Here is a 16,032-nt window from a genome sequence, read left to right on the forward strand (position 1 = left end):
ATGTAAACAGTTTATGATAGCACACAGCATTTTTTTCTTCCTTTTATTTTTTTAAGATACAGTAAAGTCTCGTTATATCGATATTCAAGGGAGTCCGAAAAAATATCGATATAACCGGGACTATCGATATATCCGATATCGATATAACGAGCCTTTACTGTATATTACTACAAATGATACAATTGAAGTGTGAAAGTTTAACTGTGAAATTTGTCATTCATCAAAGTGTAATTTATTTTCTTCCAGGAGCTTTGTGAGAAGGACGCGGTGGCTGCGGCATGCTGAGGCAACACCCCCTGACTCAGGATGAGTGTCAGAGATGGCGGTGCCGCCGTGGCGAGTCTAGGTGGAGTAAGGGCGGGAGGAGGTCTGCTGACGAGCACCAATGATCACAACGGACGCTCATACCTGCTCCAGATCTACCCACGGCTTGCTGCTGAGTCATCCACCTGCTGCAACCTGAGGTGGAGTGGCCGCAGTGTTGCAAAAATTGTATCAGTCACTTCTTAGAGACCATAATATTGAGATTCTCCCCCTCAATTCAACAGAGTGCAGAAGGATGCAACGGCAGCTTCTGTGATCTCGGATGCTGCAGTGGCACTGGGACTGGACCCTGGCCGCCTGTATGTGCTGGCAGAGGTGAAGGAAAGTGGAGGGGAAGAGTGGGTGCTGGAGGCTGGAGACCTTCCGGTGCAGAGGTTCTTACTGTGGCCTCGGAAAGCTCAGGAGCAGCACCCTCGGAGTCTTGGCTTTTACTTCTTACTTCAGGTTTCATAAATAGCAATTCTCGTGCTCTTTTGCATTCACTAGAGAATCACAAATTTTTTTGCACAAAGTTCTGCAATTTCAATGCATGGCTCATAACAATTCATTGTGTTGGTGCTTGTGACTTAAATTTTGAATCGTGTAAACTAGGGCTGGATTCGTTCCTCAAATAGGAAATGAAGATCAATTTTATAGTGCTTTATCTACTGCACAACATAGGTTGTTGTATAAGCTGCTATCTAGTGCTGAGTTAACCAGTGTACTGTACAGTGTTTTTTGTGTCCTCTAACTCCTTTTGTCTGCCATTGTCGCAGTTGGAGGCAAGTAATGATATAACAAAGACAAAGGCATTGAACTGTCTCGCTGGGCTTAACAATTCGTTTGAATGCTCAATAGCCAGCAAAATATTCCCACACACATGGAAACGCTTCGGTGTTTTGTTCTTAAATGTAGCCGAGTGTCACACGACGCCTGTGCATTTCTGATGTGTGTGTGTGTGTGTCTGTGTGTGTGTGTTCGTGTCTGACTGCAATGAGGAAAAACACTTTGGCAATGGCTACTCCAGTTGCAACTGATTCATGCCTAGCTCTCGTTCAAATAATGAATGAAGATCATTTTGTACATTTTGATGAAAACCTGTCTATTTGAGAAATACTGCAGACATTTTTAAAAATGTATGATGCCGTTTTTATTGTTTCTTTTTAATCAAAATTAAACCCTGGAGGCAATCTTTCCGAACAAATCATTTGAGTTCATGCTTGTAAGCGATTAGTGTAGCCCATTTTGCCTGGCTTCTTGGCATAATTAATCAACTGTTCCAATCAAAATAAATTGCTATGAACTCACAAATTTGTTATACTGTCAAAATTTTTAAATTTCTTCTTTTCATCTACATGACAAATTGTTCTTGATAATTACTGCATGGAAGTTTTGAAAATTGATACTACTTTTTCTGTTCTTGATCCAGGAGAGGAACAATGACGGCTCTATTCATTATGTCCACCTCCCGCCCCTGTCAAAAGAGCAGGAGGCACAGCGGCTTGCCGCGAGGGGCTTCCTTCCACCACCACAGGATGACTTTGCTGACCTCTGCAACCTCCCCAAACTCAATGAGGACAGCATTCTCAACAATCTGCGCACGCGCTTCTACAAGAAAAAGATCTACACCTATGCAGGCAGCATACTCATTGCCATCAATCCCTTCAAGTTTCTGCCAATCTACAACCCAAAGTATGTTAAACTGTATGAAAATCACCAGCTGGGCAAACTGGAGCCGCACATCTTTGCCATTGCGGATGTGGCTTACTATGCGATGCTGAGGAAGAAGGTCAACCAGTGTATTGTCATCTCTGGGGAGAGCGGCTCAGGCAAGACTCAAAGTACAAACTTTCTCATTCACTGTTTGACTGCACTCAGCCAGAAAGGCTATGCCAGTGGTGTGGAGAGGACTATACTTGGTGCAGGACCAGTCCTGGAGGTAAGAGAATTTTACCAATGATTGCAAGTGTCTGAATGTAACACAGAGGCTACGCCATTTCCATTGGGAACGTTAATCTCTTTGCTGCTTTCACTTGTACCTGATTCTTGGCTGCCAATACATCACTCACTAAGAGTAGGGAAAGAAAGAATAAATTATGGCTTTGCTGGGTAAGCAGGTAAGATTGTCTGGCATCAGGCCAGACCTACTCCTCTGTTTGCCTCATCAACCATATGGAAATTTTATCCATACTCACCACTGGCTTGAAACATAAGGGTAATGCCTCGCTCTTATTCATTTATTGTCAATGATTACGCTTCGTCAAAGGAGTCACACTTCTATTGCAAAACTTAAAAATGACAACTTGTGTTTTACATTGTTTAACGGTACGTCTGTGTAAGCTCTCAGTTGTACAGGAGTGGTCCATCGATGAGAAGGTTTCTTCAGCCGTCATCTGTACAAATTTGAAGGTTTCGGACATTTCGCCACCTATCCAAGAGGCTTCGTCACCGAACTAAAAGGTTCTTTTAGTTCTTTTAGAACTAAAAGAACCTTTTAGTTCGGTAAAAGTTTCTTCAAAACCTTCAAATTTGTACAGATGACGGCTGAAGAAACCTTCTCATCGATTGTTTAACGGTATAAAAATGAATGAATTTAGTTAGATGGTTCGAAAATTCCCATGAAGAAGAAGAAAGGAAATGTATTTTCAGGCTGCAGTCGAATGGTTAGCACACCAGACTTCACAGTGCAGAGGTCGCCGGTTCGCGTCCTGGTCCGGCCTCCCTGTGTGGAGTTTGCATGTTCTCCCCGGACCCGCGTGGGTTTTCTCCGGGTCCTCCCGTTTCCTCCCACACTCCAAAAACATGCATGGCAGGCAGATTGACCACTCCAAATTGTCCCTAGGTGTGAGTGTGAGAGTGACTGTTGTATGTCTGTGTGCCCTGCGATTGGCTGGCAACCAATTCAGGGTGTCCCCCGCCTCGTGCCCGAAGACAGCTGAGATAGGCTTCAGCAACCCCCGCGACCCTAATGAGGAATAAGCGGTATGGAAAATGAGATGAGATGAGATGAGCTCCAAGCAGGATAGCCATATGATCATTACTATGTAGTATTAAAAGTTTTAGTCAAAGTCAAAGTTAAAGTCAGCTTTATTGTGAAATATGCTAATATGCATGACATACAGCACAGATGAAATTACTGTCCTCTCAAACCCAGCATGCAAGGTACTTATAATTACTTAACAAACATAAACATGAAAACGTCAATTTGCCGGGAGGGGGAGTTAACATACAAACTAAGGTCTGCAGCAAAAAAAAAAATATTTTTTTAACCCGTCACATGATTCCATCCTTTATTTCTGTTGGAATGAAATGAACAACTTCTTAATTAATCTTTAATGCAAGTTGACATTTGTAGACATTTGTCTCCGCTTTTACAAAAAGGAACTGCCAGTAAATGCCCTTGAATTAATTGTATTTAGTTTAGTTTAGTTTAGTTTAATCTACTTGGCCAACAATATGCAGCCTTAATTTTTTTTCCCTCCTGGTAATAATGAACAGTCTCAGACACGGTTAATGGTGGAAGAATTTGTAATAATCTTCAGCATTTACATCCCTCTCACAAAGTCGTCATTGTTCAACATTACAGTGCAATGCCACTTTGCAGTCTTGTGTTATTGTATTATTGACTCTTGTGCTACAAACATTAGTTTGTGCATCTCACTTGGTCACAATATATTTTGGACTTCCTATGAGCCCAGTGATCGAATGAAAGTTTATTTTCAAAGCACCGTTGTAGATTTCTAAAAACCAGCAAAAAAATGAAATTCTGTGTCTCAGGACAGATGGGACTTAAAACACCAAATGCCTCTTTTGATTAGATACCATTTCAATTTTACAGCGTTTCACCTCAATCACCTGCATGGTTCTCGCAATTGTAGTTCTCGAAATGCTCTTAGTGCTAATCTAGAAATAAATCGGCACATATTTTCAGCTTTATATTGCGCAGTAACCGGGCTAAAAATACTCCTTTCATCCAGAAAAGCCATGTGTGGAATGTGGAAGTACAAAACTGTTGAAAGAAAACATCACTCCAGAGCTGTAAATTAAGTGGATGACTCTGCAGTAGAAAATAAGTAAATACACTGGGAGCGGGGGTCTCTACGGTCATTTAAGACCACATGCCAGTCATCCATCATTTGCCTCATGACTTTTGCCCCTTGACCTTCTTGACTCTGCACTCGAAAGGCACTCACTAAAGTGCTGCTACCTTAAAATGCAGCAGAGTAAGTCAAGCTGTGGTGCGTCACTCTAAAGGAGGAATTTTCCCCTCCATCAGCAGAGTTCTGGTCCCATTGGCAAACGCATGGCCGCCATTCATTCCCAGTATGCAGTTTGTTTCAGTCCTGTCCAGAGCTGTGGTTGCTGAGGGAGACGAGGAGACGGGATTGGGCTTTGTTGGCGTCGTCAGTGCAGGATCCAGAGATCGGGTTCCAATTTGTCAATCATCCTGGCTTATGAACAACTGCAGCAAACTGCATCAAAAGTTGCATCTCATTCAGAAATAGTGTTTTGGAAATTTTTCCACATGCTCTACGAAGATGGGATTTATGTGGAAAAAAAGTGTTGACCGTGACATCTACCTAGCAGCTTTTGTAGCAAATTAAAAACACAGCTAATGTGCTTTTGAAGTCTTTTACAGAGGAAGTAATAATTTAGTGTCCCTGCAGTTCCTATCCATTTAAGTCGTGCTTCGATCGTATGCCAACTTAGAACTGAGATGGAAAGACAGCGAATGTTTGGGCAGGTTTGGTAAAAAGTCTTCTTATGCACTGGATCCTGAGCCGAAGATAGTGGTTGAAAATCCAAACAAGGTGTGCGTTCTCTATGTTTAATGTGTGGCTGTAGGGGAGCTCAGCAGACCTGGTTCACATTTTGAGGTGGTGAGATCATTATTCGCTCTGCTGTATTGAATGGCCTCAATCTGAAACCACTTTACAAAGCATGGGTCATGGGTCATGCGCCATTGCATTTATATTCTGTTGTAGATGGTATTCTGCAATTAAGAACACCGGTCAACAGCAAAATTGAATCAGATATGACCTTATATATATCCTCAAACGTCTATGATGCTGATTTAATACACATTTGCTTTTTTCAAGCACATTGTTTTTTTAATTTTAATTTTTAATTTGGATCATTTGTTGTAATATATAGCTGTGATGTATCAGGGAGGGGGGAATCCAACTTTTGATGAACCTAACCTTTTATTCATCAACATTACTCAACCTATTACTATATTACATACTGTATTGCGTCATTTTTATTCGATTTTACACCGTTTGTTGTAGTTATGTGTATTATTTGTTTCATAATATAAACTGGGATAGCCTCTGGCATCCCCGTGGCCTGACTTTAATATAGAGGGCGGACTCATGGAGAGATGATTCATTTGGGGAGAAAAAATATATTCACTACTATTTCAAGTACTCCAATGTAAAAAAAATGCATCATACCCCCTTCTTCTATTAGACATCGGATACTCCCATTAAAAGATCAGAGGGTACTTTTATACACTTATTTTCTTTTGATAATTTAATGTATATGGCCTCGATGGAACCTTCAGTGCGCTTCTTTAAATATGAATGACTCTCATAGTCAGTGAGTACAGTACAGCTTTTCCAACTGGTCCGACTGGTGGATCCAGTTTTTCTAAATGTATTTAATTCTCTCTTTATTTCTATGTTCATTTTTTACACTGTCAAATTGCATTTAGGATACCATTGGAATTGTTTAACACACCAAGTGCAGGTCAGCTAATTTGTAACAATGAACTGTCAAGAATCGGAATCATAAATTGAGCTTTACTTCATGAAGCGCTGGATTAAGACTCAGACATAACTTCACGGGGAGTTCCTATCATCCGGAACCTTATTTAAGAGGAAGCGGCCACAGCATGGGAAGTTACGGCAGTGGTTCTTCTTAGTTTTTGCCTGGACCCTTGGGGGGGGCGGATAGACCAAACTATTGTATTGTATGGTTCAGGAAGTGCGGAGGACGAACTGGCCATTCTGTCTACAGATTCATTGTGTATCCCTAAATTACTGTATATATTACAGTTATATCCTATTATTCTTATCTGTGAAAGCGCTGGCTGGGTGATATTGAGAACAAAAATGGAAAAACTGCTTGGGTGTTTTAGATGGCACATCACACAAGCCATAGACACTCAAAACGGCGAAAACAATGCAAACACTGAGATGAAGTGCAGAACAAGCTGTTTCTTGTAGCAACAGAGTTGCTCCATGCAAGCCACAGCTTACATGTGGCAACATGCTGCAGCCATTCTCAAGACCTATTTGTGGTACTTTAACCGCAGCATAACATAAAGATTGATGTGACACTGAAGAAGACAGGGGTGGGGCTTCTTGAAATGGCTCTAGTCTGGTACAGCCATACACCACAAGAGTACCAAAAGTAGGTTTTGAAAACTTCATTCATATTTTTAAAAGCCATCACAGCTGACATGTATATCTACTTTCACCCCTTGCCTCGGTTGGCCACAGGAAACAGAAGGCACATGGCGTAGAGGTCCTGGCAGGAGCTGTTAAAATGCACAGTCTTGTATTTTTGCTCTTGCCGGTCATGTTAAAGAGTTTTGTTGTCCATGCGATTGCAGGGATCTTCACATGTGCACAAAACAGTGGACACGTTGGATGCATATCGCTAAGATGAATAATATTACTAACATTACACAGTGTACACTTGGGTATTATGTTCTTCTGTGGGCATCTTGATGAGTGACATTGTTCACTGTCACTAAGGCCTTTCTGCCATCACTTATGTGGTCACACCACTCATGAGTTTACACATGATGCATTTCTGTGACCTATCAGAATGTGTGATAGCCGAGGTGTTGTTTCTGCAACAAAAACAAAAAGAAAATAACATGGTTTGGGGTTTGCGTGGATTAGATTTGTTGTGATGGTGCCAAAGGTTTGTTACATTCAGTGGTATCATTGTTTAACAAGGTAGTTTTTCTCCTTCTGCACATATTTGTTTGTACTTGTGTCTTTCTGGGTCGTTGCTAGATTACCTTATATCTGAAAACAAAATCTAATTTGACTTGCTTCAAAGGGTAATACCGCCTTCCACGACAACAGACAACAGACAACAAAAAGTAACAAAAAGTCATTTGGCTCCAAGAAAATGAATTGTTTAGCGAGGACATGCTTATCATGTAGTGCAGGGGTGTCAAAGTCATTTTTTGCCGCGGGCCACATTGTAGTTATGGTTTCCTCTCGAGGGCCGTTATGAATTTGGGGAGCCCATTAGAATGTTTAAATCCCTTTAAATATTACATATAGAGCACACAGCAAATTAATGAATAACTCGTTTTCAAATCTGAAGTCAAGAATAATGACTTTTATTGTGGTTGACATCCAAAAATATGAAATTTTGGCTCAGATTTTAGCAATCATCATGGAATTTAACAAGTTTGATTTGCTTTCGCGGGCCGAAAAAATTGATGTGGCGGGCCGGATTTGGCCCGCGGGCCTTGACTTTGACACCTGTGATGTAGTGGCTCTGTAATCTGGATTCAGATAAAACATTAATTAATTCAGACACCTTCAGGTACCACTAATGTTGTGGTTGGAATTTAAAGGATAACACATTTGTGGTAGAGATCATGTGAGGATTATTATTTTTTTGGAGAGCTAGTTTAGTGTCACTGCGACGTAACGCCAAGTACATTTGAGGAACTGTGTTGCGACAGGGTTGCCTTCAATCTCTACCTACATCATATGAAGGAGAAGGAGCATTGTACCCATTGGCTATTTGGCATCATTGCTGCTTGGACTGAACATTTGTTGTTAAATTACCGATTATTACAGATAACCGACAATTACCGATTCCCGACATTTGAAGATTTTATCCATTCAAATTAGGTTTAAAGGAAACTAGTGACCTCATGGATTGGCCTGGTTTCACCATGGCAGCCCGTCGTTGTTTTGTGAATGGAGGAATCCATGACAGTGGAACAATGCAGACCCCGCTGTGAACAAATTCAGTCTGCAGAGAGGTGTGAGTGTCATGACCTTGGCAGCGCTCGTGGAGCTGTTCAAAACAAGCTAAACCAATGAGGCCACTTCCCCAGTGTTACAAATAGTCAGCCCTTATATCCAAATGTCGAAAAACCTCTATGCTCATTTTGAGCCAATACCACATTAGACCAATTTTAATGATTTAACTAAGATTATAATCTGCGTTGATTGTTGTAAAAAAAATTACAAACGACACGGTTTGTGGAAGAGGTCCCTTATAGTTTGAATTCCAAGAACTTTATTGGTGGCTCAAAGGGAATGTTGGCATGCGTTCGGTTTATCAAGGCTGTGCTCAAGTGGAAATGTACTGGAAATCTTGGTGTAACAAATACAGTTTCGAAAAATAAAAAATAACTTCAGAAACCCTCATCGTCGTCATCAGCAAAACCTGCACATGCATACCCAAAATGTGCTTGTATGTATACAGATTTCTAAGTTCCATATCTGTCGCTCTCATTCTCTTACTGTTGCTTGCAGTTTCCCCTTCCATAAACTGTCAGGTCCAATTTGTTAAGAATGCAAATACCGCTTTATTTCTCCGAATCTGTGTTTTCTGACAATGTGCCAATTCACTTCCTCATACCTGCCGTGTCTCAGAGCCAATCGTATCTCCCCCTCCCGGGCATGTTCGCCTGCTGTGATGATGCTGTGACATGTTTAGTATTCACTCCATGCTGAAGAGGCCTCCACTTCGCTAAGCTTTACCAGGGCCAGGGTTTTATGCACTCTGCAATGTTGTTTGAACAACTGAGTCAGAACAGCTCGGTGCAGTGAGTTGATAGTATGTCAAATACAACTCATTTGTATATAAAAAGCAGCCCCTTTTATATGGGAATACAACAAAATAGCCATTTTGTTTGGAGTGGAGGGGTGAATAATTTTCCGGGCATTGACCTTTAGACATCAACATCAATGTCTGATGGCTCTGTTACAACTTTTGAATATCTCTCATTCTGTCAGTACCTTTAAAGAAACATTTTTGGTGCTAGAAGAGTAGCTTAACAAGAAAACGGAATGCATTACTCATGACTTGAAAATGCACACATTTTGGACTAAGTACTTACTAAGTCAGCTGTTACCCCGGCATCAATGGTCAGGCTACACCGGTAGATGTCCAGTTCATAATCTGATTGTTATCCACATATGGCCAAGGTCTGATTATGGCATCAATGTGTTCCCTCCTCTGATTTCACTGCCAAGATGCATTGCCAAACTGGACCACATTAAGAGGAAATGCAGAATTGGATCAGTGGAAACAAATACAGTTGTGTAAATCCCTCAGAGGAAAGAAAGGAGAGACCAATGTATGGATACGTGCAAACTAGATAGACTCACTTGAATTGAAAATTTGAGATTGTGATTGTACAAACCCAAAATGACTGGAGCTGGTTTATATTAAAGCAAGATAAATGGGTCGCCAGTTTACTAAATGGACTCCAAAGAAAATGCCTCTGTAACAAATTAACCCCCACTCCCCGCCCCGGTTCGGAACTTACAATGTGGTTCCTATTTAACATGCACAGAGTCAACTTCCCTTGCGGTGGCCTTTTGTTGTACTTGAGTGTGTATCTGTAACCATGTGAGCATCATTAAAGAAATCCCAACCAGGGAAAGTGAGCTATTCTGTTAACATATCAATGTGAAGAACGAAGGGGTCTTAGTAAGGCCTGGTGGCTCTGCTGGCTCTGCTAGCGGTACACCATGCGCAGACTAGCTGTGTCATTGACTTTCATTTATCATGACTATGACCTATTATGCCCTCACAACCACAATCAGAACAGGGATATTAGTGATAAGATTTTGAAGGTGGCTGATGGAGAGAGGGGACAATGAGTTGCAGATGCTTGGCCCCCATGACACACACACACACCACCGTGAACACGATACCACCCACATCAGTGGTCTCAGCTGCTGTTTAAAGACAAGATGTCACCCCTGCACTATCGAATTTCTTTGGTGTCGCTATGATTTAATGTCACAACTACGCTCGGTGGAGATTGTTTACTCAAAGGCATTCTTTTGTTGTGATTTTATTTTTGTACTCGGTCGCATTTTCAATTATAGTATGAAATTTATGTGCAAGTAACATAAACAGTTCATTTGTCTCAAGGCCCATTGTACACACCAGTCGTTTGAAGTCCTGGTACTGTCCTTGACATGATTGTTTTTTCCACTAATTCATCAACGTTCTATTAATGTCGAAATAAGTTTACTCCATTGAGCAAATCATTTTCTTTTTCTCTTCAGGCCTTTGGAAATGCAAAGACAGCCCATAATAACAACTCCAGCCGTTTTGGTAAATTCATCCAGGTTAATTACCTAGAGACCGGAGTGGTGAGAGGGTGAGTAATTAGCATCACAATGGCTATTTTTGTGCTGTGTACCTTCTTCCCGAAACTTGTCATTTAGGTCACTTTTGTTTGCCCAATCGCTTCCTCTTTGAATGGTCACATGTAGTTTTTTTCCCCTCTTACGAGTTCATGTGTGGGCATAAATTTACGGCCACGATGAGCAACTTCCTATTTTTCAGCCCCCTGCCTCTATAGTAAGAAGGTCCATCAAAGTTTGGGGGAATATACCACTTCCTCATCAGCAGTGAGCTGCTCAATACAATGTTTTTCTTTTGCAAAACATTCAGATGTCAATCCATATTTTGCTCATTTACTTTACCTTTAAGACAAGCAAAGAGTGGTGACACCATCAAGACAAAAAAAAACAAGCATGTTAGTTTAATTTGAATCTCTGAATTGTCCTCCAGTGAGAGACACGCTGAGCAGTCAGTCAATGGGAAGACCAGCCTTTCCCTCATAGTCAGCCAGGGCAGGCTCATTACACTTATAATAATGGATTGATATACTTTACTGTTGTCACGTTCCGGCGGCGACAGTGGCAGCTGGCGAGCAGGAACGTGTGGTATAGGCGGTGGATCGTAGAGCAGGACAGAGGCGTGGGTACCGGCAAAGGATTTATTAACATAAAGCGCGGGTCCGAAAATACGCGGACCCGGTAAAAACTCGTGAAACAAACTCAAAATGACAACTGACAATGTTAGTGGGTGAGTGGCGGCAATCCACCCAACCACACTAACCAAGAAAATAAAGTGGCACACGGGGGTGCAAAACAACCTACGACGCGGTGCAAACAACAAACGCGTTCGTGGCTAAAATCATTCCTCGGGCGAAGCAAATAATGTACTGGTAACAAGTTCCACGTACTAGCTTGGCATAAGGCGAAGTATCTTCCGACGCTGGGTGGATGCCAGCGTCGGGTTTAAATGTCCACAGTTAATGAGGAGGGAATTGACAGCAGCTGGCGAGCGGCGGGAACGGAGGCCCCGCCCCGCTGTCAACTGGCTCATGACAACTGTACTTTAAATACTATAAAAATCTTGTGAGGGAAATTTCCGGAATGAATTTAAGGAGTTATTAAGTAATTGATCAAATGCTAATCGATACTATTCCGTATCTTCACCCTCCATGGCAATTTTTGCACATATCATATTGTTTTGATAAGGACTAATCTGCCTAATTATTAAAAGTACCACCATCAATAGAGAACAACATGTTTGTAGTGACAGTTGTGAATTTCGATAGTGCTAATCTGGCTTATATCCAGACAATTAATTTTCCATGGATGGCACAGTGTCACATGTCATGCTCCCCTAAATTGTTCTCCTTGAATTCAAATGCATTGTACTCCAATCAGCAGGGATGGTATCTAGCTCTCTCCATACACAAAAAAATCTTAGACAAGCAAATGCCATATTGGGCACCCGCAGCAGATGTGCCTTTCGCCTTCTCCTCACTATCAGTAACAAGTAGAGTATCTGGACATATCACAAAGGCGGTCTATCTCTCCATCTCCAGTGGCCCTTCAAACAGTCTGTTGAGGAGATCATCTTACGCTGTGCTGTTTTGTTTTCCTTGCTGGTGCCTGTGCAGGACCATTCTACCTTGGCACAAGTGATGGCCAAATCCGAATATGAATCTGTTCCACCAGCTCTGACCCCCTATGTTTAATATTAGTTTGTCATGAGGACTGGCATCAGAGTTGTTTTGCTTGGCTACTAAAAAAAAACAACCCCAGCTTTTGAAGTCTGATTCAGACAACTTTTTGGCGTTGAATTTAGGGAATGGGTAAATAGAACCACTATTAAAATGGCTTGTCTCATGACCGCACTGGTCTAAAAGCATACCTTCACTTTTTCTTTGGATCCTTAGCAGGAGCCTCTTCATCTAATGCATTCACTGTGTGATCAAGTAGACGAAGGTTGTCTCGACCGTGGCCATCCCTGTCTGTTATATGCGTCTTCCATGAGACCCAATGCTTTGTTCATCCTTTGATTGTTTCAACCATCTGCCTTCATATTGCCTCCTGTTTCTCCACTCATTTCTTACTCGTCTACTCGCCCATGACCTGAAAATACACATACACATAAACATACATACACATAAACACATACACACACACACACACACACACACACACACACACACACACACACACACACACACACACACACACACACACACACACACACACACACACACACACACACACACACACAAGTGATTCATGTGCATTGTTTTTCTTCTTTCTCACCACTATTTCACTCTCTCTTGCAGTGCTGTTGTGGAGAAGTATCTCCTGGAGAAGTCTCGTCTCGTTTCCAGAGCGAAGAACGAAAGGTATGGACATGCAGGGTCTCGACCTCTTTCACACCCTCTGACTGGTCTTTAAGTCTCTTTGTAAACATAGGAAGTTTCCCCTGGGAGTTGAAAATAAAGTTTGAACCTCAGCCATTGACTTAATGTTAAACATCTTAACCTGCTTTATTGCCTCGCAATTTACACTCTTTAACATAAAGCTGAGTGAAAATGATCTTCCTACAATAAAAAGAATGCAAAAATCAGGTGAATAACATCTCAGAAGATTGGGATAAAAAACGTTGAGGGAAACAAACAATCATGAATTCACTCGAGTATAAACCATTACTTTTCTGGATTACGTATTTATCTCCATCTGTATAATTCATCATTAAGCAATTAGTTCAGTGAATAAATGTTTTTTTTGTGTGTTTTAGGAACTATCATGTGTTTTACTACCTATTGTTGGGCGCTTCCCAGGAGGAAAGGAAAGAATTCAAGTTGTTGCCACCTGAAGACTACTTCTACCTCAAGCAGGTAGAAGGAAGTTGTTTTAATCTCAACCATATAATTACATTTAAACTGGTGGTTCGCTTATCAAAATAAAACTGTGGTTGACTGACTGAACTTTTTTTCAAGCTTTTTTTCACACTGTTATGAACCTTTTGTCTGTTTTGTGTAGCAAAACTTTAAGATTGAAGATGAGGAGGACCTACATCATGACTTTGAAAGGCTACAGCAGGCCATGGAGATGGTTGGCTTCCTTCAAGCTACAAAGAAGCAGTAAGTCGATGGTCAACGTTGTGCATTTTAAAGGGGAGGTCAACTGAAAAGTAATATTTTCTATTCAGCAGCATTAGTCGAGACACGGCTTTCTGAAAAAATGCAATGATGTTTGTGGGATATGAGTTCAGCAACAAAATCCACGAATTTTTGTGCAACTCACAGGTGATTATTTTGACTCTTGATTTCGATGAGTGGAGGCACACATATACTTGGAAAAACATTTTGGGGTTGATTTTCTCTTCTGTAGTATGTTTTTATACAAACGGTGATTAGGGAAATCCCTTAAAAGTGACCTGTGGTGGTTTTTTTTTAATGATTGTATCTCCAAAGTTAGAAAAACAGGAAAGAACAAAACAGCCAGTCAATTAAGTAGTTTTATTGTGTTTATATATACAGCTTCATACTATTAAATTGACTGAAAAAATTCAAGGTCACCTATTTAAACTATTCCTCTATTCATTACAACACTGTCTGTCACTGCTTCAGTTTGATAAAGGGGCTCTTTATTGCAGGATTTTTTCCGTGCTTTCGGCCATCTTGTATCTTGGCAACGTGACCTACCAGAGGAAGTCGACAGGCCGAGACGAGGGTTTGGAAGTGGGGCCGCCAGAGGTCTTGGCCACTCTCTCGGAGCTCCTGAAGGTAGTAACGTTGTCTGTGTGTTTTACTAGATCGGACGATATTTAGTCAGCTGTGTGTAAGCCCTAAACACGATGGTCTCCCTCAGGTCAAAGAAGAGCTACTGGTTGAAGCTTTGACGAAGAGGAAAACAGTGACAGTCAATGACAAGCTGATCCTCCCTTATAGCCACTCGGAGGTATCTGTCTAGCCCCCTGAACCTCATTTGTTTGGGCTTGACCTCTGAAGGCACAACAAACCACCTCTAATTATGCTCTTCCTGTCACCTCAGGCAATCACGGCCAGAGATTCAATGGCAAAATCTCTATACAGTGCCTTATTTGACTGGATTGTTCTACGCATTAATCATGCACTGCTTAACAAGAGAGACATGGAGGAATCTGTCCCAGTGAGATACAAAACATGCGAATAGATGCACTTGAAACCAGCGGTGGAGTTGTGACACCTTGTGTTGTTTTTTTCTTCTCCTTTTGTCCTCTAGCGGTTGTCAATTGGTGTCCTGGACATATTTGGCTTTGAGGACTTTGAGACAAACAGCTTTGAACAGTTTTGCATCAACTATGCAAATGAGCAGCTGCAGTATTATTTCAACAATCATATTTTCAATCTGGAGCAAGTGAGTGATCCTATTATCTTTTATGTTGTCTTACCTTGTTTGACAAGTCACATGCCGTGTTGTAAAATATGACTATACCAAACACAAATTTCAATGTATGTATAAAAGAAAGTAACCAAATCACATTCAATGTTTGGAATTATTTAATTAAGAATCGTTATATGGAATTTTGTTCTGTAGGAGGAGTACCAAGCAGAGGGAATCACTTGGCATAACATCGACTACATAGACAACGTGGGCTGTATCCATCTTATCAGCAAGAAGCCCACTGGCCTGCTGTACCTTCTGGATGAGGAGAGCAAGTAAGGAAGAAAAGCCCTTTGAGACTTTTTGTGATTAAGGGCGATACATAAATGTGACTTGACAGCATTAGCTTTGTTCTTTTGCAGTTGATCATGTGACCTTCTTGTTCCTCTTCCTCATTTTATTTGTTACTCCTCACCTCACTATTTTCTGTACTCGTCATCTAGCTTCCCCCATGCCACAGATGAGACACTATTAGCCAAATTCAAGCAGCAGCATCAGGGGAATAAATACTTTTTGTCCACGCCAGTCATGGAGCCTGCTTTTGTCATTCAGCACTTTGCTGGGAAAGTCAAATATCAAATCAAGGTAAGATGGAGCAAGCACGCAGACATTACTTCGGGATTCATGATGAGGTTGTTGATATTTTCTTGTTCATATTTAACCACTGTAGGATTTCCGTGAGAAAAACACAGATCATATGCGCCCGGACATCGTGGCATTATTGCGAAGCAGCGACCGAGCTTTCGTGCGACAGCTCATTGGCATGGACCCTGTGGCCATGTTTCGATGGGGTATTTTACGCGCCACCATTAGAGGCATAGCTGCATTCAATGAGGCCGGTCGTTCATGGGCCGCCAAGACTGCAGGTACTTCAGCTGTGTAATTTTCAGTCAGCTTTGGGGTGAAATAATATTTTAAAGTCAATACGAAATGGGCAATTCAATCAAAGTACCTGTATTTTTACAGAGGTCCG

At 41.4% G+C, this 16,032-nt stretch overlaps 1 protein-coding gene across 6 annotated transcripts in view; it reads left to right on the forward strand.

The window, feature by feature from the left end:
- myo9bl (myosin IXb-like) overlaps nucleotides 1-16,032 on the forward strand; it is a 54,617-nt gene that overhangs the window by 19,292 nt on the left and 19,293 nt on the right. For all 6 annotated transcript variants that reach the window (XM_089000230.1, XM_089000225.1, XM_089000226.1 and 3 more), the window contains exons 2-15: nucleotides 247-464; nucleotides 549-768; nucleotides 1,733-2,242; nucleotides 10,593-10,687; nucleotides 12,971-13,033; nucleotides 13,429-13,528; nucleotides 13,674-13,774; nucleotides 14,290-14,419; nucleotides 14,505-14,594; nucleotides 14,688-14,804; nucleotides 14,898-15,032; nucleotides 15,213-15,334; nucleotides 15,503-15,644; nucleotides 15,730-15,925. In XM_089000230.1, coding sequence (XP_088856356.1) covers nucleotides 307-464; nucleotides 549-768; nucleotides 1,733-2,242; nucleotides 10,593-10,687; nucleotides 12,971-13,033; nucleotides 13,429-13,528; nucleotides 13,674-13,774; nucleotides 14,290-14,419; nucleotides 14,505-14,594; nucleotides 14,688-14,804; nucleotides 14,898-15,032; nucleotides 15,213-15,334; nucleotides 15,503-15,644; nucleotides 15,730-15,925 — 2,179 coding nt within the window. In that variant the 5' untranslated portion in view covers nucleotides 247-306. The remainder of the gene's footprint in view (nucleotides 1-246; nucleotides 465-548; nucleotides 769-1,732; nucleotides 2,243-10,592; nucleotides 10,688-12,970; nucleotides 13,034-13,428; nucleotides 13,529-13,673; nucleotides 13,775-14,289; nucleotides 14,420-14,504; nucleotides 14,595-14,687; nucleotides 14,805-14,897; nucleotides 15,033-15,212; nucleotides 15,335-15,502; nucleotides 15,645-15,729; nucleotides 15,926-16,032) is intronic.

Source organism: Hippocampus bargibanti, linkage group LG07 (genome assembly GCF_051943395.1).
Source record: "Hippocampus bargibanti isolate YZ-2025 linkage group LG07, ASM5194339v1, whole genome shotgun sequence".
Taxonomy (NCBI): domain Eukaryota; kingdom Metazoa; phylum Chordata; class Actinopteri; order Syngnathiformes; family Syngnathidae; genus Hippocampus; species Hippocampus bargibanti.